We start from the raw sequence: 23,443 nt of genomic DNA on the forward strand, positions 1-23,443 counted from the left end.
TTAGTACAGTTGTTGACAAGACATTTGACTTTATTGTCTCTTTCCTAGTATATTCCTTGGTTGTTGTTTTGATGCATTTATCAGTAAATTCTTACTCTTCAGCTAGGCGTGTTTTTTCCTTTGAATACAAGAATTTTTCTAGACAATACGTTAAAAGGAATTACAGGCTTACTATATTTTTGTTATTTTCCGATCTCATTGTATAGAGATTCTGAACAGTTCATTTCACATTCTCCCATGTAGAAGTTGTCAGTGTTCACCATATGAGGCTTAAGACATTTTTCTCTGTGATTCTGTTCAAAAAGTAGCATGAAAGTATGTTTGGTTCAATTAGAGCAGTGTAAATAAACAAATTAAATTAAAATCCTTAAAAAAAAACCTGAAGGATTAAAAAAAAATATTTGCTCTGCAAAAAATAACTTCTATAATATTTTCAATGAAAAAATATGCAATTTGTTAGTAAGAAGACTGGAGAAGTAACAGTAAGTATTAAAAAGAAAAGCATTCCCAGGTAATGGTAATATTGTTTAAAATGTTTCTTTTTTGTTTATGTTGTTCTGGACAGTAGTTGAACTACATTGGCCCTCATTAATTCATTGCCCTAGATTGGTTTGTTGTCATGTATGTTGTACTGTTTTCTACCAGATATGTGACTCAGTTTGTTTAAGTTTGCAAATGCCATTTGGCATTACTCATCATAATTATTTCAGGCACACAGAGTTTCATAACCATCAGTAAAATCTATACTTTTATTGCTCCAGTGCCCCTTTATCACACAAATTTCTATATATGAAAGAGAAATTTGAATCAGTCAAATAATTGCTGCAGTGTCCTACTCTCCTGGAACACATATACCTGTGTGATATGAGGACAACAGGACTGATGTTTTTAATCTCATCACCAAACGTGTTTCAGATTTCTGTCCCCCAGACACAGTTTGTCCCAGAATCTCTCATGTCACTGTATCATTTTATACCAGTTTATCTAATGTGAAGCTCTGCAGTTTGTAACTATTATTATTATTATTACTACTATAAGTCACATCCTGTATGCTTAGAGCTAATATTGGTAACTACAGTACAATATTTAAGGCAAAATGTCTTAGTGATTTACTTGAGCCAAGATTGTGCACAGTGACTTCTTGTTGTCTCTAATGGAGAATACAAAATTAGGTTAGATTAAAAAGTACTTTTCCTTCTGTGGTTTAAACACCTAGATAAATCCTCTCCAGTCTCACAACATAAATGCGCTGATGCAGTGAATTAATCATTTAGGTTAGGGCAGATCATGGAAGGGCAGATTGTGCAGGGAAGGTGAGGGAAACCCTTGGTTGCCAGGACATACAAGTTTCTTCTGTACTACAGTAAGTAAACGTTAAAACAAAGCAAACCTTTAAATTCAGATTCACAGTTCTTCACTTTCCTTTGAAGTGATATGAGGAAATGTGTCTCAATTGCATGAAGGCTTTTTAATCACTGTCTTCAAATTCCTTAGGATTGATGATAGAGGACCGATGACCAGAGGACAACAGGAAGATTGCCATCCTGTTTGCTTTTGTCCTCACATTTGTCTTCTTAGTGACTTTGGCCAAGTCCCATCATATATATTGGATTTAGTTTTTTCCCTTCTGAAGTTCAGTTCCTAAAAGTCTACATACAGGTGTAAGGCCCCTCTGTGCATGTACATGGTGGCCATTGGTTGTGGTATGTCTAATTTTGATTTCTGACAATGTCGATGAAGTTGAAAAGTACCTTTATTTTGCATATTCCAAAGATGGGTAGAAATCATATCATTGTAAACTTACCAGTGCTGCATTATTAGCATCTTTCTGAGCATTGTGAGCATTTTTCGAAAGAACAATCCCAGATTAAGGATGGACTGGACTCCTAGGGCCTTTGTTTATTAACCACAGTGGACATGTCTAGAGTTTGATTCCCATCTTCCTCCTAATGCATTTGATTGACATTAGACTCAAATTGTTCATGTGCTAGAGGTTTCTTTCGTTCTGTTGCTGATGTAATATCACTATTACGTACTATTTAGTTACTGAGAAACAGGCTTTCAAGGTCAAGGTATATTTTCCACTTGGCTGTTGCTATGTGTGTCAAATTCTACTTTTACCATGTAATTGTTAATAGAATTTGGGTTTTTTTAAGCTATAACTCTTATTACTGACCACTTCTGATACATAATTCTTAATGTGATGTCCTTAGTTTACCTTGCTAAGGACAAAAACATCACGATGGTGAAAAGAAAAATGGTTACACTAAGAAGGCTGATAAGAAAAAAAATGCCGAATTCCTTCTCATTATTGTATTCCAGCATTTTGTTTCGTACATTGACAGCATTTTAGCATCCAAAGCTTAAGTTACAATATTTTGTAGGATCATTTTTTCCATCCTATGTCCATAGAAATATTAGTGATGTTGCAATAAGGGATTAAGTACCCTTACATGTCTTTTAGCATCACTTTTATAGGACAGAAATATATCTTAGCTGTAACACATGTTTTTGTCAGAGATGTTTGATCATTTTACAGTACTGTGATTATCTGTGGTGATCTTTTGCCACAGACCTTAGAAAGGTATCCCAAATGGATACTTACTCAAAGATGTTACTGTAAAGTGCTTAATGACTAAGCAGAGTTTACATGTAAGGAAGTCAAACGCTGTACAGAAAGAAGGTAAAAGATGTCATTAAGTGATTTGAAAGGCTGAAGCATAAAGATACAATTTTTCTCTGGATGTGTGTTAGTGCCCATAGCTTCCTGCAGTTGCCAATCCAACCCAGTCTGTGTAGGGCCATACTTTGCCACCACATGTAAAAAAAAAAAAAGCCCTTTGGTTGAATAGCAGGATGTCACCTCTTGCAACTCAAAAAATATTCAGCTTCTGTCGTAATGCTCAATAGAAATATGAAGCTTCCCTTTACTACTTTGTATCTAGGGCGGCTCTGTGAAAACGAGTTAAACACACGGCTGACTCATCCCTCATCAGGGGAGGGAGCAGCGGTTTGATGTCAGACTGCAATGACTGTGAAGACAGAGACCTGCAAGGGGATCGTGTGCCCTTCCATTGGCTAACTTGATTAGAAAAAATAAAATCACTTTTTTATTATAAATTTCCCTGAAAACTGCAAGGTGTTTTTTTTGCTGCTCAGCTCTCCAGTGAACACCTGAAAAATCAACATGCTTCTTTTTGCAGTTTGGAAAGCTCCCATTGAAAAAAAAAAAATGTGCAGCCATTTCCCTGATGCTTATATCTGGGATGATATGAAGGTAGTGAATAAACATGAATATGGAAACGCACAGCTCCAATTTTATGATTGCATCAGAGCGAGAGATGTTTGCAGGGCAGAGTCCAGAACTGCCTTTATATAAGGGGCAGCAGGAGGGGATATCTTCCACTACCAAAGCCAGAATGAGACAAAAAAAAAGCTTCAAGGACTTTGAAGTAAATGCTTGTTTTTATGCAGCACAGCAGGGCTCTGATCCACAACCGAGCTCAGTAAGTGCTACTATGATACAGTAATTAGCTGCAAAGCTGCAGGCTGGTCCAATAGATGCTCTTTCCAAAACCGTAACCTCTCATTATTGGCAAGTATGACTGTGGCAAGACTTCCGGCAAGATTTCTTTTCTCTGATATTTCCCTGCTATTATCTGATATCCTTGCTAAAATTTTCCTTCTTCGTCTTCATTAATGTTTCATATCCCATGATCAGATTATAAGCAGGCATGACTTTGAAATGAAACATATAGGCAAACAGGTTTATGGCAAGCACAGGGAAGGAAGGAAGACAGGAGGAGAAGGAATCCCCTGCCTGTCATCTGCCAGTCTTTGTAGTCCAATAGCAAACCAGATGCTTGATTGTATTAATACATGCTGTGGGTCAGTAAGCAATCGTCACTGTATTAAGCAGTAATTCTGCTGAACAAGATGAAAAGCCATGCTGAATATTTCCCTATATTTCAGCTACAGATGGTTTTACTCCATTTTCAGCTTTCCCAGTTTAGATGGTAAAAAGTTTTTAAAACATAGATTGCCTGTTAAACTCTGTGAACACAAATAGTATATTTTCCTGTTATTCCCCTAAGACTTTATATATTTCGTTTAGGGACCAAACTTTCATCATTAGTTACAGTGATTACTCCATTGTCTTCAGATACCATTTTCCCCAAATTTATACATCAGTCTTCTCATAGCCCTGTTAGATATGCTGACAATACAGCCAAAACCAGCTCACCAACTACTGCAAAGGTAATGATCCAAACAAACGTGGTGCCAAACAGAAGCTGCATACCCTCAAACACACATAAAACAAACAGATCTTTCCTGTACAGCCTATATCTTCCTAGAATGCCCAGAACAATATTTATGATGCTTTCTACATTAACAAAATATATATTTAGTAGACCTATATGGGAAAAGGCATTTATTATAAACTAATGATTTTTACTATGTCTTCCTAGTCGCATTTTCAAAGTGTTTTTGGCTGAGATTCCCAAAGGGACCTGAATTAGACCATTAGGCTTGGTAGAAAATTGTGCTGCCTAACTTTTAGATAACTGCTTTGTATAAGAGAATGCATAGCCCTGAGTTGCTCAAACTCCTTCTGTGACACGTGGGATCCATCAGGAACCTCAAGAGGAGAACTGTAGCTGTCAGCAAGGAGCTGTCTTAGCAAGCCGGGATAAAGCAGTGGGGACAGATGTGTCCTGTCCCTCTCTGAAGTTAGCACATTTAGCACTGCTAGCAGCTGGCTTCCTCGATCCATTCCAGTGTGTTTATGCACACCTTCTCTAAAGACTGTTTAATCAAAATTCTCAGCAGAGATTAGAGCTAACATCCCACGCAAATGCCCAGGTAATTAAGACAGCCAGTCTCTCATTACATAAAAACTGACAGCTATGAAAAAAAAAGTTTGAGAGCTCCTTCTGAAAACAACCTCGAGTTGGGGGATAGGTGAAATTAAGAACTGTGCCACATTGTCCAAACAGTGCAATGATCACCACCAGTATCGCTGTCTTGCAGTACTCAGGATGGCTGATGCTGTGCTTTGTAAGGATGCGCTCAGAAAAACCTTACCAGTTCGAGCCCTCCAGGAGCAACAGGAGAAGGAACAGCTGCTTTGCTAATCCCAGTAGACTTTAAACATCAAATAGTCCTTAAACTGCTTAGCAGCCTCAAGACTTAATTGCCCCCAAGCACAATGGGAAGGTTGATTTATATAGCTGGGAAAGATTAATGCTTAAAGTTTAGGTACCAGGTGTAGAGAGCAGCTGAAATGGGCTACTGAGAGCCTGTGTTTTTAACTGGGACCCAAACATTTCAGGCTGCAAGAGCTGGGGCTGTTCAGCCTGGAGAAGAGAAGACTCTGGGGAGAACTGAGAGTGGCCTTTCAGTATCTAAAGGGAGGCCGTCACAAGTAAGGGGACATACTCTCTAGCCCAGCCTGCTGTGATAGGACAAGGGGAAATGGTTTCAACTAAAAGAGAGGAGATTTAGGTTGGTTATAAGGAAGAAGTTTTTTACAGTAAGGGTGGTGAGGCAGTGGCACAGATTGCCCAGAGGGGTGGTGGAAGCCCCATCCCTGACACTTAAGGTCAGGCTGGATGGGGCTGTGCACAACCTGATGTAGCTGTAGGTGTCTCTGTTCATTGCAGGGGAATTGGACCAAATGACCTGTAAGGGTCTCTTCCAACTTAAATGATTCTATGGTTCTATGTTACAGAAAACTTGTCAGAAAGCTACAGAACTCTGGACCTGTCACTAACAATATCCACATTCCATTCCTCAGCCAAACCATTTCAAGGAGCTTCAGACTTTTTGCAGTCAAAAAAAGAGACTCTAATTTCTGCAGATTGGCTGAGCCTCAGGAACAGAGAAGAACATGAAAAGGGCAAGTGGAGAGAAAGTGAAGCATCGTGTTCTCTCTGAAAAGCTCTGTCTCAAAGCAGGAATCTCATCAGCTCAGTGGAGCTCTGCAAACACTCTTAACAGGCAAACAAGGAGCACATCTGTGATCACCACTGTCCTGGCAGCAGGCTGTGGAAAATCTCTGCTTTATCCATGTTTAAGTTTCAAAGATGAGCTGTGAGTTTTAGAGAAGGAAAGCTCTGTTTCTGAGGCAAACATTTTACCCCAAATGCCAATAACGTTTAAAAACAATGCTCTCAAATTTGTAGTGCTTCATTCAGAGGAAACACACTTGCCACAGGAGCCTCTCTCTCTTTCTTTCGTTATCATATAAATAAATATCTCCCTTTCAGCTGGAAGACACTCAACCATTTTCCGTGCTGTTTTCAATTATAAATGAGAAAGGGTCAGACTGTAACCCCCACAACACTGTTCAAATGATCTTTTTCCATTATAATTGATATTTTAAATTGCTTTATAACTGCCTTAGCTATAAATTCATGCCCGTTATTTGTAATAAGTGCTGGCCTCATTTAGGTGTGCTGGCCATATTCCCAGAATAATGCTTTTGGAGGGGAGTGTGTTCATCCTGAAGAAGTGGGGGAGAGCAAGGGATGATCCACAACCCTAAAATTCTCATTAATAATTATAACAGAAGACAAATTATACCAAGTATACATTGTCCGGTAAACATAGTCACTATGGTTAAAGGCCCCTGGGTTAAAACTAAAATAGTTAATCACGGTCTTGTCTCTTTTTAAGCACAGTATAGATGCACACACACAGGTATGCTTTCTACTCCTTGAAGAGCTCAGCCTCGTTGTCAGTTCAGGCACTGCCAAAGTGTGAATCTGCAACGCAGCTGAGCTGCCCTGCAGCGAGAGCGCAGGGAATGCAGAAGAGGCAACTGGTGATGTGTTGGAGTGCTTAAGAGGGATATGCTTGTTGCCCGAGAAAAGACCTTGCCAGCGTTGGACTCCAGTGCAGTCAGATCAATGCAGATTACAGTTTGCATCTGTGAAGCCTGTAGAGGAGGCTGTATACTCTCTGCTTCATTTGTGCACAGTGCCAGACTCAAAAGCAGAGAAATAGGGTCTGCATCATTCCTCATTGAAAGCATCGCTTTGGTTACCTGAGGGGATCTGGAAAATGGATTAGCTGCTTCTTTGGCACAAGACTACCCAGCTCAGTAAGGAGCTTCTCCACCTAGGTCCTACCAGAGACTCTTGAAGGGTGGAGGTTAGAACGGTCTCGAAGGAAATGGGTAAAGCAGAAGAGGGAGAATCATAGAATACCCTGAGTTGGAAGGAACCCATAGGGATCATCAAGTCCCACTCCTGGCTCCATACAGGATCACTCATAAATCAGACTATACATCTGAGACTGTTGTCTAAATGCTTCTTGAACTCCAACAAGCTTGGTGCCAATAACAAGATCTATGACAAGGAGCAAAAGGAAGGCCCTGGAAATGACCACATCCTACAGGATCAGTAGGAATACATGGAGGGGAGAAAGGTGGGAATGGAGCCAAGAAACGCTTCCTTAAGTATTACAAAGGCAAATGCTGCTTCTGCTTTTGGGAAGGGCCACTTCTGCCTACATGTATTTGCAATCTGCCACACTCCATAAGCTGAGAGTAAATGCCTAATCTTCCAAAGCCTTTCAGCCAGGACTGTTCATGAACATGTGGCGTGGTAACATATGTGCTGTAGGCAAGAGAATTAAATAAACTAGCAGAAAAGCTCAGCAATGGGAGGGCAAGGCTGGCAGTTCAGCAGTCAGTCCAGAATTGAAGTGTCTGGTTGAGGAAGTAGGTGGCTGCAGCCTGCTAGTTTCTGTGTAAGTGCAAGGCACATGAGTCACAAATGATTGGGTTTGTTACTGTTGTTAGTTGAGGTAAAAAATGTAAACAAATCACCAAGGAAACATACAATTATTAATGTCTGATCATTATTATAGTTGGAAGCATATAAAGGCAAAACTGAGCTCATACAGCAAACATAAATCTGTCAGTTCCTAACACTGTTCTGCTTGACTTTGCAATCAGAAAATGGTCCAGGTTGGATGCCTTTAAACTTTTTCAAGGTTGTTTTTTTTTCCCCCACAGGTAAAAAGCAGGAGATAAGTCTTTACTGGGCAAATGTAGTTAATCCCCAAGTGGCATCATGAGAGACCTTAACTTTTCTGGATTATCAGAAGGGTTGCAGTTGTTTAAGATAGATTTTCTCTGTGAATTGGCAGTAGACAAATGTGATGGTTTGGAAGAAAGTGCAGTAAGTTCAAAGGAAATGCATCTTTTTTTTTTTTTTTTTTAATTTGTTTATTTTCTTTTCTGTCTTTCCTTACAGTGTATTCAGAAAAAGCTAGATAGCACAGGCACCATTACTTGGGTCTTGGTGTTTGTTCCTCTCTCTGCCCTTCATTTTTCTGATACTATCTCCTCTGTACCATTCCACAGAGGACATTGTACATGCTTACTGGGCTTTGCCTAGACGATAGGTTTGGCTACCTATTTACAGTGCCTTGAGTTCTTTGATGATTTTCCTTTGTTGCCAGAATCTCTCTGAGGAATTCAGGAAGACAGAGAAATAGAACAAATTTTTGCAGTTGTTCATGTTGTAGAAAAGTCTAATTAAATTTCAAGGGATGGAGAAGGCTTCCTTACCCTAAAGACTCTCCCCTGATGAATTTCAAAGGCGTATTGCAAATAAAAAAGGGGCTAGAAAGTAATGTAAGAACATGCTAAAGAAACAAGCAAAAGAAAAACTGCCACAAAAATATTTTATGCCAGGAATCATTAGACAATTGCAATTGAAAGGCCATTACCAACTCTCACTATAATAAAAGACATCGTAATTGCACTCTGAACAACTAGGGTGACACTTTCTACATTGGATATTTGTCTGTCATGGGACACATCTTAGCACTTCTGCTTATTAATGTATGTGATAATCATACATTAAATGACTGGACTGATAAGAGTATATTGAGAACAGCTGCTAACAGTAGCTAAAAGAACTACTTTTACTGGAATCTTTGAAAATAAAGAGGAATGACTGTCTTCAGAAATATCCAGAAGTATAAAATAAAGATGTCCATAACATCTAGAATAAGTTGTTCCCATTATTACTGCCACTACTTCCAAGCTTCGTATTTTTCTTGTGAAAGATAGAATCTGTCCTACTGAGAAAAAAAAAAAAAAAGAAAGAAAGAAAAGTTAATTAGATATCATTAAGAAGGTGCGTGTGTATATCCCTAAGTTGTAATGCTGCCTAAATTTATGCAGTTAGAAAGCACACCAGTCAATGCTTTTTTCTGGATGTCAACCAATTCTTCTTATAATTACTATCTTTTTTTCTTTTTTTTTTTTTTACCATTTCAGTTATTTGGTTGTTTCTTAGCCTGGGAAACACGAAATGTCAGCATTCCTGCTTTGAATGACAGCAAATACATCGGAATGAGCGTATACAATGTCGGCATAATGTGCATTATTGGCGCTGCTGTTTCATTTCTTACTCGGGACCAACCCAACGTGCAGTTCTGCATTGTTGCTTTAGTCATAATATTCTGCAGTACCATTACTCTCTGCCTTGTGTTTGTACCTAAGGTAAGTGAATTTGTTTAGCACGGATGTGGATTTTTTTTCTTCTGTTTTGTAATGGTGATTTCCTATATAAAATTTCATAGCCTTTTCAAGCTCAGAGGAGATTCTAAAGCAAGCCTGTCTATATCTGAAACAAAGAGCAAAGCGTCATGAGATTTTAGAAAAAAATACAAAGTTACAGGGATGTGAATGCATGCATTCCTAATGCCTACACTTTACTGAATGTGTGAATGGTGACACAAAGGTTGTTAAGGCATAATGCCTTAACAGCTTCAGGTTAGATTTAATGATGCACAGGCCCCACAGAATATTGTAACCAAGAACACTCAAGTTATACAGCTAGGTAAGACTTCAGTGTGAGACAGGCACTAAATCTCTCCCCTTAACAATTATGTAATCAATTAGTACAGTTTTGGTGACACAGGTTGTTGGGCATTAAGGAGGGACAGGACCAGTTGTCTGCTCTACCACGTGTCTATTATACTGAAACCTCTAAGATACTCAAGTATGGTGGTAAAATAGGATTTATTTGCACTTCAGAAAAAAAGAGGAAAAAAAACAACTGTATGTAAACTGCAGATGCTGACAAAGAAGATGTTTTTAATAACTGATATACTATAGGTCTAAGTGAGACATGGACTATGAAGCATATGCCTTCATTTCTTTTTGCTCTTTTGGACTCTGAGGATTATATGTGTATTATATGTTAATGGAAGAACTGAGAAGATACTGAATCACAGAGGGCTGGCACTTAAATTGTTATACTTGCAGAGTTAAGCGTTAGGCATGAGTGTGATAGATCTTAAATGACAAGACAGTGATCTCTACTTAAGTTTACTTCAGCTAAACCACTGCATTCTGGAGAATGCATTTGGTATTTTGTGGTAAAATGTGCCATTGTGGTCATTTTAAATGACTTGTATAATCCTAGCATAACACCCCAAGTCAGATGTATACATAATTGGATGACTGGAACATTTGCAAGGCAGGATTTAAAATGTTTGTCTTACCTCTGGCATTTTTGTCTTTTCAATTAAGTTGTGATAAAACATTTGTGGCAGAATTGAACAAATTATAGTGAACGTGTTGGTGCTAACTGGCATCACTGGTTGTGGTCCTCAGAAGGGGAATTTACCTCAGTTGTTCCCTCTGAGACAAAAGAGAGGCAAAGAAGAACAAAAGAAGCCAACTTCTGACCTGCAGCAAAGCAGAGCAATTCATTTTCCAGGACTGACTAACCTGGATGCTTTTACAAGTTCTGGAGTTCAATTCTTAAAAATTATATACCTACAAATGCATAGCCATATTCTTGTTCTGGGTCTTAGGGAAAAATCACAACTTTATTCTAAATTAAGGAAAATTCCCAAACACAGCAAAGAAGAGTACTTTGAAATTCTGCAAGATTTAAGTTTGCAAGCTGTATGAAAATGCATATTAAAGCTCTGCTGCCAAAAATACCTCCACAAAATTTCAAAAGTCTCTTCAAAGAGAAAATATTATTAATGCTGTGACATGCTCTTCTGCCCCTTTGCTTTCATGCTCCTTTACCCCTCCTTCTTTTCCGCTGCTGCAGGCTCTAAAATGATTTTCCTGTTTCCTCTCTTAACCCTTTCATCTGACCTTCTTTTAACCCCCAACTTCCTTGCCATCATTTTTACTCCTAGTTCTTTCTGCTCCAAATGCAAACATGAACCCTAGCCGCTGAGTATAACATACTTCATCCCATCCTATGTATTGTCAGGTTCTAATACGCTTAGCTGTTTTGAATTACAAATGATCACTGGGCAAATACAGAAGAAAAAAGAGATTGAAGCAGGAGTTGGAATGTCCTTCCAACACCTATGTGAGTGCTTTCACAGCTGGACACTTTTTCTTCCCACATTTGTATATTGTGCCCCACATTTCTTCTTGCCATGCTTTGCCAAAGTTGCAGCAGGACTACTGGCAAGCACTCTCCCCTGGAATGTGCTCCAGGTTTGATTTCATGATGCACAGGCCCCACAGAATATTGTAACCAAGAACACTCAAGTTATACAGTTAGGTAAGACTTCAGTGTGAGACAGGCACCAAATCTCTCCCCTTAACAATTATGTAATCAATTAGTACAGTTTTGGTGACATAGAAAGATTGTTGGTGAAATCCTAAAGCCCAAGGCTCATCAAGCATAGATAATACGGAAGACTTGGAAGCTTGTACTTCTTCATTTATTAAACCATGGTGAGACAGATGCAAGCAGCAACATGCTTTTGAGCCACCTAAGTACTTATATTTCTCTTCAATTCAAAGTAAAACACATTTCCTTCAGATGTCTCAAGATCTTACAGTGCTAGAATTCAATTTTTGCCCCATAGCCCTTTTATGGATCTGAATAAGCAGCTTTTAAATTATGTAGGGAAACTAGAGAAAGAAACATAATATTTTTCCATTACTTCTCAGTTGTACTAATCCTATTTACATATACTGTGGCAGTTACTGTGCTTCTCTGGGCCCACCTCGTGCACTGCTGTTTTGTTAGCACAAGTGACTGAAAAATCTCATAACAGAATTAGACCAGGGACAAACTCTTCATTGCTCTCTTCATTTAAAGATGTGCTACACCACCTTCCATGGACTGAGGTGAAGGCAGATGGCCAGTAATTCCCTAGATCCTCATTCTCAACTTTCTTGAACACATCTGTGACATTTCTTCTCTCTCAGTGCTCAGGAGCCTCTCCTGATCAGTATCAGCTTTCAAAGATATTTGAGAGTGGCCTTGCAGTGACATCAGCCAGCTCCCTCAGTCCTTGGGGATGCACCTCATCAGGTTGCATGAATTGACGTTCAATTGGCCTGGGCCTTCCAGAGGGATGGGATTCTTGAAAGCAATTATTAGAAGTAAAGGCTAATGTGAAGTGGTCACTTAAGATCTGAGCCTTTTGCATGTCTTTAATCACCTAAAGAAATGAAGTTCATTGTCTTCAAACTTAACATCATCTCCATTTACAGACTTGGTCTGTAAACTCATATCAGGGCAGAACTGCAGAACTGCTATAGTGTCCAGAGAGGTTGTGGATGCCCCGTCCCTGGAGGTGTTCAAGGCCAGGTTGGATGGGGCGCTGGGCAGTCTGGCGTAGTATTAAATGGGGAGGTTTGTGGCCCTGCCTGTGGCAGGGGGCTGGAGATTCATGACCTTTGTGGTCCCTTCCAACCTGGGCTATTCTGTGATTCTGTGAGTGTCAGATCAGTCGTGTTTCTATCAGAATTTAGGCCTTTACTTCACGCCACCACAACTGCAGGGTGGTCACGCTTGCAAGAACAAAGAGAACCAATTACAAATCGTAGATATACCACAAAATATGACTGTGCAGTGCTAACAAAATTCCTTCTATTTTCGTCTCTTCAGACAACTCAGCTGTACTGGATTTATCAAATCACATCCATGTTCTCAAGGCAGGGAGCTCCTTCAGCTCTATCTGTATACAAATATATATGTATGATGCTTGGCAAGTAATCATAAGTTCTGCATTCTTTAGAGTACTCTGAAAAGATCTCACCTCCTTGCAGAACTGCTAGTAGCTTTCTCTCTTCATGTCAAGGTGATATTTTCACGCTGTCACTGAATGTTAGATCTTACTTATATTTGTTTAAATTAAATATGTTTAAGGTTAACCTTTTCTTTTTTAAGTGGCTTATTGAATTTATTTGAACAGATTTGTTTTATTTTGGTCCCTAAAACCTAATTAAGTTTCTGTTATCTCCAGAGTGCAATCTCCCTAGGGTTCTTTCTGTTAATACTCCTACTTCATGCCTCTCTGCTTGAATGTTACTTCTAACAGTAGGAAAGAAGAAATTTCATGCAAAGCTGTGTTTGGGGAGTGAAGGGCTTGGGTTTGTTGTGGGTTTTTTTTTTTTGTTTGTTTGTTTGTTTTTCTTGAGGAAAGAATATATTCTTTGAAAGTATAAAGATGTCAATGAAGGATAAAGAGATTTTTGATGAAATATTGAAATATATATTTAATCAAATCCATGATAATATATTTTAAATGAGTTTTTCCAAGTGGGTGGATGAAAAACTTAACATGAGCCAGCAGTGTGCTCTTGCAGCTCAGAAAGCAAATGGTATCCTGGGCTCCATCAGAAGAGGGGTGGCCAGCAGGGACAGGGAGGTGATTGTCCATCTCTACTCTGCTCTTGTGAGGCCCCATCTGGAGTCCTGTGTCCAGGTCTGGAGCTCCCAGGACAAGAAAGACAGAGAGCTGTTGGAGAGGGTCCAGAGGGCTACAAAGTTGATCAGAGTGCTGGAGCAACTCCCCTATGAAGACGGGCTGAGTGAGCTGGGCTTGTTCAGCCTGGAGAAAAGAAGGCTGCAGTGTGACCTAATAGCAGCCTTCCAGTACCTAAAGAGAGCCTACAAAACAGGAGGGGAGCCAACTCCTTGAAAGGGTAGATAACAGCAGGACAAGGGGAAATGGTTTTAAGTTGAAGGAGGGAAGATTTAGGTTGGATGTTACGGGGAAGTTCTTTACCAAGAGATGGTGAGGTGCTGGAACGGGCTGCCCAGAGAGGCTGTGGATGCCCCATCCCTGGAGGTGTTCAAGGCCAGGTTGGATGGGGTCCTGGGCAGCCTGGTCTAGTATTAAATGGGGAGGTTGGTGGCCCTGCCCTTTGCGGGGGGTTAGAGATTCATGATCCTTGAGGTCCCTTCCAACCCAGGCCATTCTGTGATTCTGTGAATTTTTTTTAACTCTTTCCTCTGCAAAATCATTCTAATTCAACCTGTTCTGTGAATTTATTCAGAAATTGCCTTAAGTACTACTCACTTTCCAGTATTTTGTACTTGAAAGTCAGAAAGGAACTCCTTTGAATATTTGGGGTACAAAAGAACTAGCTGCAAAAACAAAACCATATACAGGATTTCTTAAGGCTTGTAAACCTTTCAGCTCATCACACTGAGGACAAATCCAGATGCAGCCACACAGAACAGAAGATTTCAGTTCACTCAAAATCAAAAGAAAGAAGACTCAAAAACGTCAACGTCAGTCACCAGCGTCAATCAGGCCAGCACGTCTCGTCTAGAAGGACTGCAGTCAGAGAACCACCGTTTGAGAATGAAAATTACAGAGGTATTGTTTAATTGATGCATACTGCCTATGCAATTTCTTTGCAATTTTTTTTTTGTGATCTGCTTAAATGTTGTCTACTTTTTAGAGAAAAAAATTGTCTTTGCCTGTTAGCAAATTACTGAAATAATAGGAAACATTATTTATATGAATAGCTAATTATTACATTCAATACTAAGCAGATGTGATAAATTGAAATTATGCCTTAGCAAATTAAAATGAAACTACCTGTAGTCCTTTGTGCCTGGTGCCTCATATGGACATGCTGGACGCTATACAGCTGTAGCAGTAGAAGGGCAACCTTTACATGCATGTGGAAAAGAGACCTGCAGCCCCAAGGGCACATAAGAGCTGCCTTTGTTTCTGTTTACAGCCAAGTTCAGAGACTGTCACTGCTGGCAGTCTAAGACTTCACATGTGAAATACATGAACCCCACTTAAGCTATGAAATGGATATGCTTCATTATGTCCCTCCTTGCTCAGAAGACTTCAAACAATGGCAAATCAACACTGAAGACTGCATTTTGTGTGATAAGATATCCATAGTTGCTCTAACTATTATAAAAAATATATATATTTTCTTTGTACCTGTATTTTATAGTATTCTTATACCTTGAGGAAAATGTATTTCATTTTAACCATAACCTCTTTATCCGTATTAAACTAAGGACAATTGCCTAGGTAACAAAAAGATGTTTACTCAGTCTATCAAAGACTTCAAAACCAAAAGCTATTCCTATCTGTTTAAATAAATGTAGTTCTCCAGTTTGGTTAGGTGCCTTTCATGTGAGAACCTTGCAATTTTCGATGAAGGCCCTGCTGGTTACTGGCTATCTTAGCATCTATATCCTGCTGTAACTTTTTTACTAATCCTCCTAACTCATGATTTCCCACATGTGCCTTGTAAGGCTTATGACAATGATCGCAGGTAACGCTGGGGAGGGCAATTGAGCTGTATCAATGTACACAGGGCCCTGGTACTCTTGTTAGACTTTAATTAAATAGATTAAATTAAATACTTAGACCCTGTAGGTACAAATAGGAATTTCATTGTCACGGCAACTTGAAACATACCTTACTATAGCTAGTAGCTGCATCTCTGGATTATTTACCTTGAGTTGCTACAGCCAAGTTCTATAAGGAAGCAACGTTAATTTAAATCCAGCACTTCTAAAATTTATTTAATCCGGTAGTAAGCTGGACACTTCATCCTGGACAACTGTTCACAGAGAGCATCCCAAACCCTATTTTATTTGGCTCAGTGAAGTAGTTACAGTGATGTATGCCCATAGTATGCATAAATAATAATCATCAGTTTAAAGGTTTTCAGACTGGGCTTTCTAATACTCATTTCTTCCTTCTTCTGCAACACACCTGGAATTACTTAAACCATCAGCTATTGAAGCTTGCTTTTCTTGTATGCCCTGTGTGCTTTATCACTGCTACCTGTAGACAGATTTTTAGAGGTAGTGTTGTAATGCTGTAAGACCACTGTATTTGGTACTATGTGCCAAATGCTCCTATGACCAACTGTTCCTGGTCTTATTATAGAAAGCTATGCAGTTACTGCAGGTATCTGAAGCAATGATCCTTGGCAATTCATACTCTTTCTGTTTTGCAGCTGGACAAAGACCTAGAAGAGGTCACAATGCAGCTTCAGGACACACCTGAGAAAACAACATACATTAAGCAGAACCACTATCAGGATCTCAATGACATTCTCAGTATACGGAACTTTACAGACAGCAAAGGTGAGAGTGAAATCTATTCACAGCTTAATCCAAAAAGGTTTTGAATACCAGAATGCCAGTCTCATTGGATTGGTTACAGAGTGCTCATATTTTAGTGAGATACATTTCAAATGTTCTGGTTTTGTAATGGAAAGCATACAGAGCTTTTGTAATGGAAAGCATACGGCATACATAATAAATTGTATGATACTCACTGAGTAGTTATTTTTCTGTACATATCTCTTCTACTGTTTGCCTTAAGTGTATAATACACAAGGCAAAGTAGGAAACCTTTAAAAACAAATTTGTGTTCAGAAGTCAAGTTTTCTGTACTGGATGATGGGAGTCGTACAATGCTTCAGATGTTGTAAGAGTTAATTGTGCTAGCCATCAACAGCAGGAAGCCCAATTTAATATGTGCTCATCTGAATAGATGTTCAAATCTTACTTTTGGACACTGCTATAAAGTACATAGAAGAAAAGCATGTAAATATTTCAGTGCTGATTTGGACTCTAAACGTAGAGCTGAAGCCACTCATGTATGAAAATTCTTCCCTAGGAACTGATAAAAAAAGGATTTCATGACTACTGAAATATTCCTAAGTTGTTTCTACCACGTCTCTTGCATAGGTCCCCAAAGAAATATATGTGAAAGAATTGCTTCCATTAAAGCTATTTCACTTTTGGGAAGCAATAAGATCTGGTGTATAGTGCAATAAAGTGGAAGCCAGGACACCCAGTTTCCATTTCTGCCTGTAGAATTGATCTACTTTGTGCATTTTGGCAAATGACTTTGTACAGCTGAATATTATTATATTAGATGAAGAATCTAATTGCCCTGCATAGGGAAGTTGTACAGTTGAAAAAATGTGCTCAGGCTTCCTATTGGTTAAGTGAAACTGGAGCTACTCTTGTGAATATAGTTGTTGAAGAATTATTTTAAAACAACAGCAACACTTCATACATGTTTTTGAAGTATATTGAAAGTGTAGTTGAAAAAGGTTACGTTCTCATGGGGTTCTTTATTTTAGCCTGGGTGTATATTTGGTTGTGTAACTTTTGGCAAAAAAAAAAGAAAAAAAATAAGAAAAGGAAGAGCTCTACAGAGTTCCCAGTGTCCTTTTTAAAATTAAAAAACAGAAGGGGGGGAAAGGAAGACAAGAAGGAAAAGGAAAACGTAAATAGCTGCTGGAGGCGTGTGATTATTGGGCTGAGATCAGCAACAAGAACTAACATCAGTGAGTGGGATGAGGCGGTTTTACCAAGTGTTCAAAAAGAGTGCATAGAGTGTTCCACTCATGTCAGATGCTCCAGGAAAAAAATGATAAATCATGAATAATATTTCAAGCAGAAAAGATAAATTGCATCGTGCCAACTGGCCATCTAAGTTTGGGTATGGAAGACAAAAATGATCCTCAAGAGATACGTTGGATATAAATTTAGGACTGGATGCTTCCCACAGCAGGTTGCACTCCATTAGCAGTAGGATGCTGGCAAAGAAATCAAGAAGAAAAATATAACCTTTATGCACTTACTTGTGACTATATCTACAGAAGACAATGATGTTTACTCTTGCTTTAAGTACCAGCATACAAGATTGTCTGCATTCCCAAGTTGATCCTTGTTTGGTACCTTAACTTCTACTTTTCTGCTTCTGCGTACATATTTAAGAACACCTTTATGTAATGAGTCTTACAGGATAGATATTCTCCTGCATACTGTAGTTGCTGGACAGAGTTTTCTGAATATACCTACTGCATAAAGCTCAAGGAGGAGAAGGGAAAGAAAGATGGTTTTCCTTGTTCATGTTTGTATTGAGTATGATAGAGCATTGATGTGGGGGATGAGGACAACCTGGATCTCAGCTTCCAGCAGTTTCCAAAGCTTAGTCTCACACTCGAGGGCAAATGCCTCAAATATGAGTATTACACAGTACTCTGATATTCAAACCTCCAACCTTTGAGTCGCCACATTAAATAACTCATGATAGGGTCTTTTTCCCTTCCATTCCCGTGTCTTCTGCTTTTTGGTTTCTCTCTTTGCCTATTTCCCTTCCCTTGCTACATCTGAATCTACTCTGTACTTCTCACTGCTTCATATCTCAGTAGTCAACCCATGTGCTTAATTTAAATTTGCCATTGCAATCAAAATAATAAGGCTTTGGAGTATTCATGCCGCTGAGTCACCGCTGCTTCTGTGCAGATGCATACAGACATCATTTAAACGTTACTTAAAGAAATTCTGGCCCTTATGGCTACAGGAAAGCTAACTCTGTCTGACATAACTATGTTTTCTGTAGCCATGCATTTCATATTGCTTTCTGTAAATGAAAGTACGGAACCTTGAAATTACGCATCCTTGATGGTACTTCACCAAGCTTCAAAATATGTTAATATTTTATTATCGTGACCTAGAAGGAGCCACATGTGTCATCTCCATCTGCAACTGGGAAAGCCCATTCAATGTGGCCTTAAGGTGATGACAAGGTTCTTGCCTAGCTTGAACCTTGTAAAAAGTGTGAGCTGAGAAAGAGGTAGTAATGCAGTGAAGATTGATGCTAAAGGTAACAGCTGACTTAGAGCTAAAGATTGTAGCAGATCATTTGCCACTGATCTGGATATGGCTGAATCCTGTGTCAGTCCTCCTTGCAAAACTCCTTGCTGTTCTGAAAAAGTTCAGACAGAGCATGCAATGCAGCATATCCCTATTGCTATTGCTTACACAAACCCAGAGCACTGTACTTCAGAGGACAGATAATAATGCAGGATTTATGCAATGCATCTCTAACAAGTCCTAATGAAACTTTAATGTCATAGCACACTTCAGTAGATTTCTGAGCTGTAAAAATTGCCCAGAGTCAAAACTTCCAGCCTATAGCTGAGTGCCAAAGGAGGTTATCTGATTCTTCTCATCCCTCCCCACCCCTGCCAATTACCTCAAATACGGATTTAGGAGCCTGACACTACATGACTTTAACCAGAGCATGCAGATCCAGATGTGCACTCCTATAACTGCCTGATCTCAGGCAAAGCCTCATGACTTTGGGGGCCCTAGTTAGCTGTTGCTAGTAATAGCTTCTAGTGTAGCTCACTCTTTGCTGGCATGGGGACTCCTTCTTTACAGCATATTTTAATTCAATAGGTTCCATTTAAAAAGAGAGATTATCTACGATGCTCATCTCTTATTCACAAACCCATTACGTTCCCAAGATATCTATAGAAACTGGCCGTATAAGAAAAGCGATTAAGAAAATGTGGATTGCAGTTTATGGTTTGATCGCTTTTTATTTTGTTTTGTTTTCTTTTTTAATGCAGGCTTTTATCTTTGGCTATATTAGCTTTGTGCAGTCAGGCAATTCTCAGCATGCTCCACAGAATGTGACCTCAGATGGCTTCCCCACTTGCACATAAATTGTTTGTATGGGGCATTCCCTGAACTTCACAGTGACAGGACCTGAGGGAACAGCATGGAGCTGCGTCAGGGGAGGGTCAGGTTGGGCATTAGGGAAAGGTTCTTCACCAGAGGGCAGTGGGCATGGAACAGCATCCCCAGGGCAATGGGCACAGCCCCAGGCTGCCAGTGTTTGAGCATCATAAGTAAGTAAAGCCCCAGGAAGGCTGAAGTTATTTCTACCATGAGAGCTCCTGCACAGATAAAAATTACTGAGGTTTTCACCACACTCCCTAGAAGTTGCCATAAGCTAGAACACTGAGGCTTTTACCGTAGCTCCTTAGCTGTGGTACCATAAATTAGCATACTCCAGACACCATAAGTAAGAATATTCCAGGATTTGTGCCTGAAGCCTCCTCAGAGCCAGAGCAACCTGGGGTTTTCCCTACAGATGCTGCAGCACAGGGCATCGGCCACCATGTTTCCAGAGCCCCTGTGTGCCATAACAGGGAGCTCAACCATGCGGTTTTAAGAATAGCTTTTCACAACACTTAACAGCAGGTTTTGTCGGTAAATTAATGGAAGAAGCCACTGTAAGAGGTTCCTTTTTAGCTTTTTTACTCATTTTCATCAGTTCCTGAACTTCTTCCTTTCTCCTCTCCGAGGGACAAATTCTGTTCTCTGATAGCTGTAAGTAAGTGGGAAGTGCATGCACATCAGGATTAAATTTGATTTTGTAAGAAAAATGCAGTGGTAAGATACTGCGTGATTTTTTGGATTGGCTAATTTTGTTACCCTTAGAATCCTACAATCATATTCTATTTGACTTCCATCTGACATTTCCTTAAATGAAATTATTTCTACATGAATGATTCATATATAGTGAGAGTTTCTCATAAAGTCAAACTGATAAAATATCCTCCAGTCAAATCTCCATTTATTGCAACTTTTGCCAGTGTGTTTCAGGGCAGTGTATTACAAAAATTAATGAATGACAACCCTACTATGGGAAGTACAGAAGGAAGCAAAGTGCAGACATGCAGTAGTCCCCACTCATGCAAGTTCTCTCACTGCAGGCACCCCACCTTGCTCAGAAAGTCGTTTCTATTTGGAGCCAGAGAATGGTTTTTACTCAGTGCTTTAAATGAACTGGGAGCATTCATTGGCATGTCAGCTATGCTTCCATACTGTCAGTTGTCACCTCACTGGTGTTTCTTAGTGTTAGTTTCTCCCTAAGTAAATGTATCTCAAAGAAAAACAGATTTCAAAGGAGTGTTGCTAGCAAATGCAAAGCAAAACAGAGTTCCTCTGTGGTAGAGGGAAAAACATTACTTCTATGAAGCTGATTTTATTCAAGCAATAAGCTTGAGATTGAAAACACAGATTCAAAGGAAGGCTTTTCAAACACTGATGCACAGGGCTTTAAGGAGTGTGGTTTTTTGAAGAAAAGATATAGTTCTTTATTTCCTTATATAGAGACTGAGATACCAGTTTCTGTGGAGCCTAGCGAATGGATGTCAATCCTGGAATTAGAGGTTGTTTCTATTTCTGTGGGGAGACCAATCTGACAGATGTTCAGTTTCTGCTTTTCCTTGCACAGAAATGAATCTGTAGTAAAGGGAGTTTCTTCTGATTCACAGTAGTAAAAATCAGAAAAGAACCCTATTGGCTGTCTATTAAAAAAAATTCCTAACATAACTATGAGAAGTCATGGCTTAGACTTCCTGAGCGCTGTGAGCATTGTTACAGAGAACTTTTTCGGATGCTGTGAGCATTTTGATTTGTCTTTTGGTTTTACTTTCTTTCCATTCTGTTTGCATAAAAAGCAGAAAGTGACCGGTCTATTTTCCCCAATAACAGGAACAGGGAAAAATGCAGTAATTTTAAAAATCTGCCTTTAGCATTAAGGTTTTCAGTGTTCTGTAGTAAATTAACTAAGTTATCTCTGCCAGACCTTGTAAGTCATCATTAAACCACATTTACATCTTTGTGGAGCATAAAATGTGTTTTCTAGCAAAGAGAAAACAGCGGTGGAATTGAAAAATGTGGGCTGAGCTGCAGTCCTGACACCAAGTTGTAAGCCAAAGGAGGAGTATTGACACTAAAGTGTAATAATGAAGATGTTCTATAAAGCTACAGTGTACAAATGCCAACCAAAAAAAATCTCTTAGGTGAACAACCAGGGTTTCCAAAATCCTAGAAGAAATTGCACCTGTGGTAGTACTTTATATGCACAGCTGATCAGCATTTGTTAAAATGCATGAAGGCCAATAGTACCTTGGGCTGCATTAAAATAGGGGTGGCCAGCAGAGATAGGGAGGTGATTGTGCCCATCTAATCCACCTTCATGAGGCCTCATCTGGAGTACTGTATCCAGGTCTAGGGCCTCCAGCACAGGAAGAATGTGGAGCTGCTGGTGTGGGTCCAGAGGAGAGCCACAAAGATGATCAGAGGGCTGGAGCATCTCTCCTATTAAGACAGGCTGAGGGAACTGGGTTTGTTTAGCTTGGAGAAGGCTCTAGGGGCACCTTATTGCAGTCTTCCAGTACATGAAGGCAGTTTACAAGTGGGAGGGGAACCAACTTTTTACACAGTCTGATAGTGATAGGTTAAGGGGGAATGGCTTTAAACTAAAAGAGACGAGATTTAGGTTAGATCTTAGAAAGAAATTCTCTACTCAGAGGGTGGTGAGGTGCTGGCTCAGCTGTCCAGAGAAGCTGTGGTGCCCCATCCCTGGGGCCACTCAAGGCCAGGTTGGATGGGGCCTTGGGCAGCTGAACTGGTGGGAGGCAGCCCTGCCCATGGCACGGGGTGGGGATGGGTGGGCTTTGAGGTCCCCTCCAACCCAAACCATTGTTTGATATTATGAAAGCCATACATGCAATGCTGATGGAACCAGGCTGTGGGGTGATTATCGAGGTGGCAGGGCTGAAGAGGGAGTCACCTCTGACGAGAAGCTGGCAGTAGTGATCCCTTTGTTAAGCCTCTCCACAGCAGCAATGTGATGTGCTCCTGCAGCTTAGAGCTTGGCAGTTGGAACTCATTTCTCTGCTGCAGGTGGGCAAAAGTCCCAAGCTAAAGCCTCTTGGCTCTTGCTGACAACTGGGTAGAAGGTTTTGTTTTCTAAGGATCCAATCATACAGTACTGTGTGAAGCACTTGACATCTATTTGTCTTTTTTTTTCGCTATGGTTTTTTTGAATAGAGAGTGCTCAGGCATCACTTATTCAGACTTCTGAGTTCCTATTTGAGGTCTAAAAAGGTGAAAATTACTTAGAAACTGCTTCTGGCTAATGTAAATTCAATTTTGAAAGCATTTAGATCATCCTAGTGCAACTTATTCAGTAGCATCTGCAATGGCAGACAGTACCCTGAGAATGAAGGGCATTTTTCAAGTGGCATGCTTAATGAACAGTGGAAGAAAAGATGGGAAGCACTAACAGCAGTGCTAAACTTCAGAGAAATCAGGGGAGTCAAATATTTGCCATTACCTTTAATTCATTTTCTTTCAGTTGTTCATCTATACAAAATCAGTTTCCTCCATCCTTAAGTTGTTTAAGTGCATGTGGTGATAGATAGAGGGTTTTCTTTCAGCTCCAGCTCCTGGAAGCATATTACTAAGTGAGAATCTTGATCTTCATTATTGACATGAAAGGTAAATGGAGGGAGGGGGAGAGCGGGGGGGAGGGAATAGCTGCATAATAA

At 39.7% G+C, this 23,443-nt stretch overlaps 1 protein-coding gene across 1 annotated transcript in view; it reads left to right on the plus strand.

Annotated features, from left to right (window-relative positions):
* The window catches only part of GABBR2 (gamma-aminobutyric acid type B receptor subunit 2), a 463,337-nt gene that overhangs the window by 427,227 nt on the left and 12,667 nt on the right, over positions 1 to 23,443 (plus strand). The window contains exons 15-17 of the mRNA XM_015282399.4: positions 9,299 to 9,523; positions 14,440 to 14,622; positions 16,241 to 16,370. Of these exons, the coding sequence (XP_015137885.1) occupies positions 9,299 to 9,523; positions 14,440 to 14,622; positions 16,241 to 16,370 (538 nt within the window). The remainder of the gene's footprint in view (positions 1 to 9,298; positions 9,524 to 14,439; positions 14,623 to 16,240; positions 16,371 to 23,443) is intronic.

The sequence above is a fragment of the Gallus gallus genome, chromosome 2 (assembly GCF_016699485.2).
Source record: "Gallus gallus isolate bGalGal1 chromosome 2, bGalGal1.mat.broiler.GRCg7b, whole genome shotgun sequence".
NCBI classification, from domain to species: Eukaryota; Metazoa; Chordata; class Aves; order Galliformes; family Phasianidae; genus Gallus; species Gallus gallus.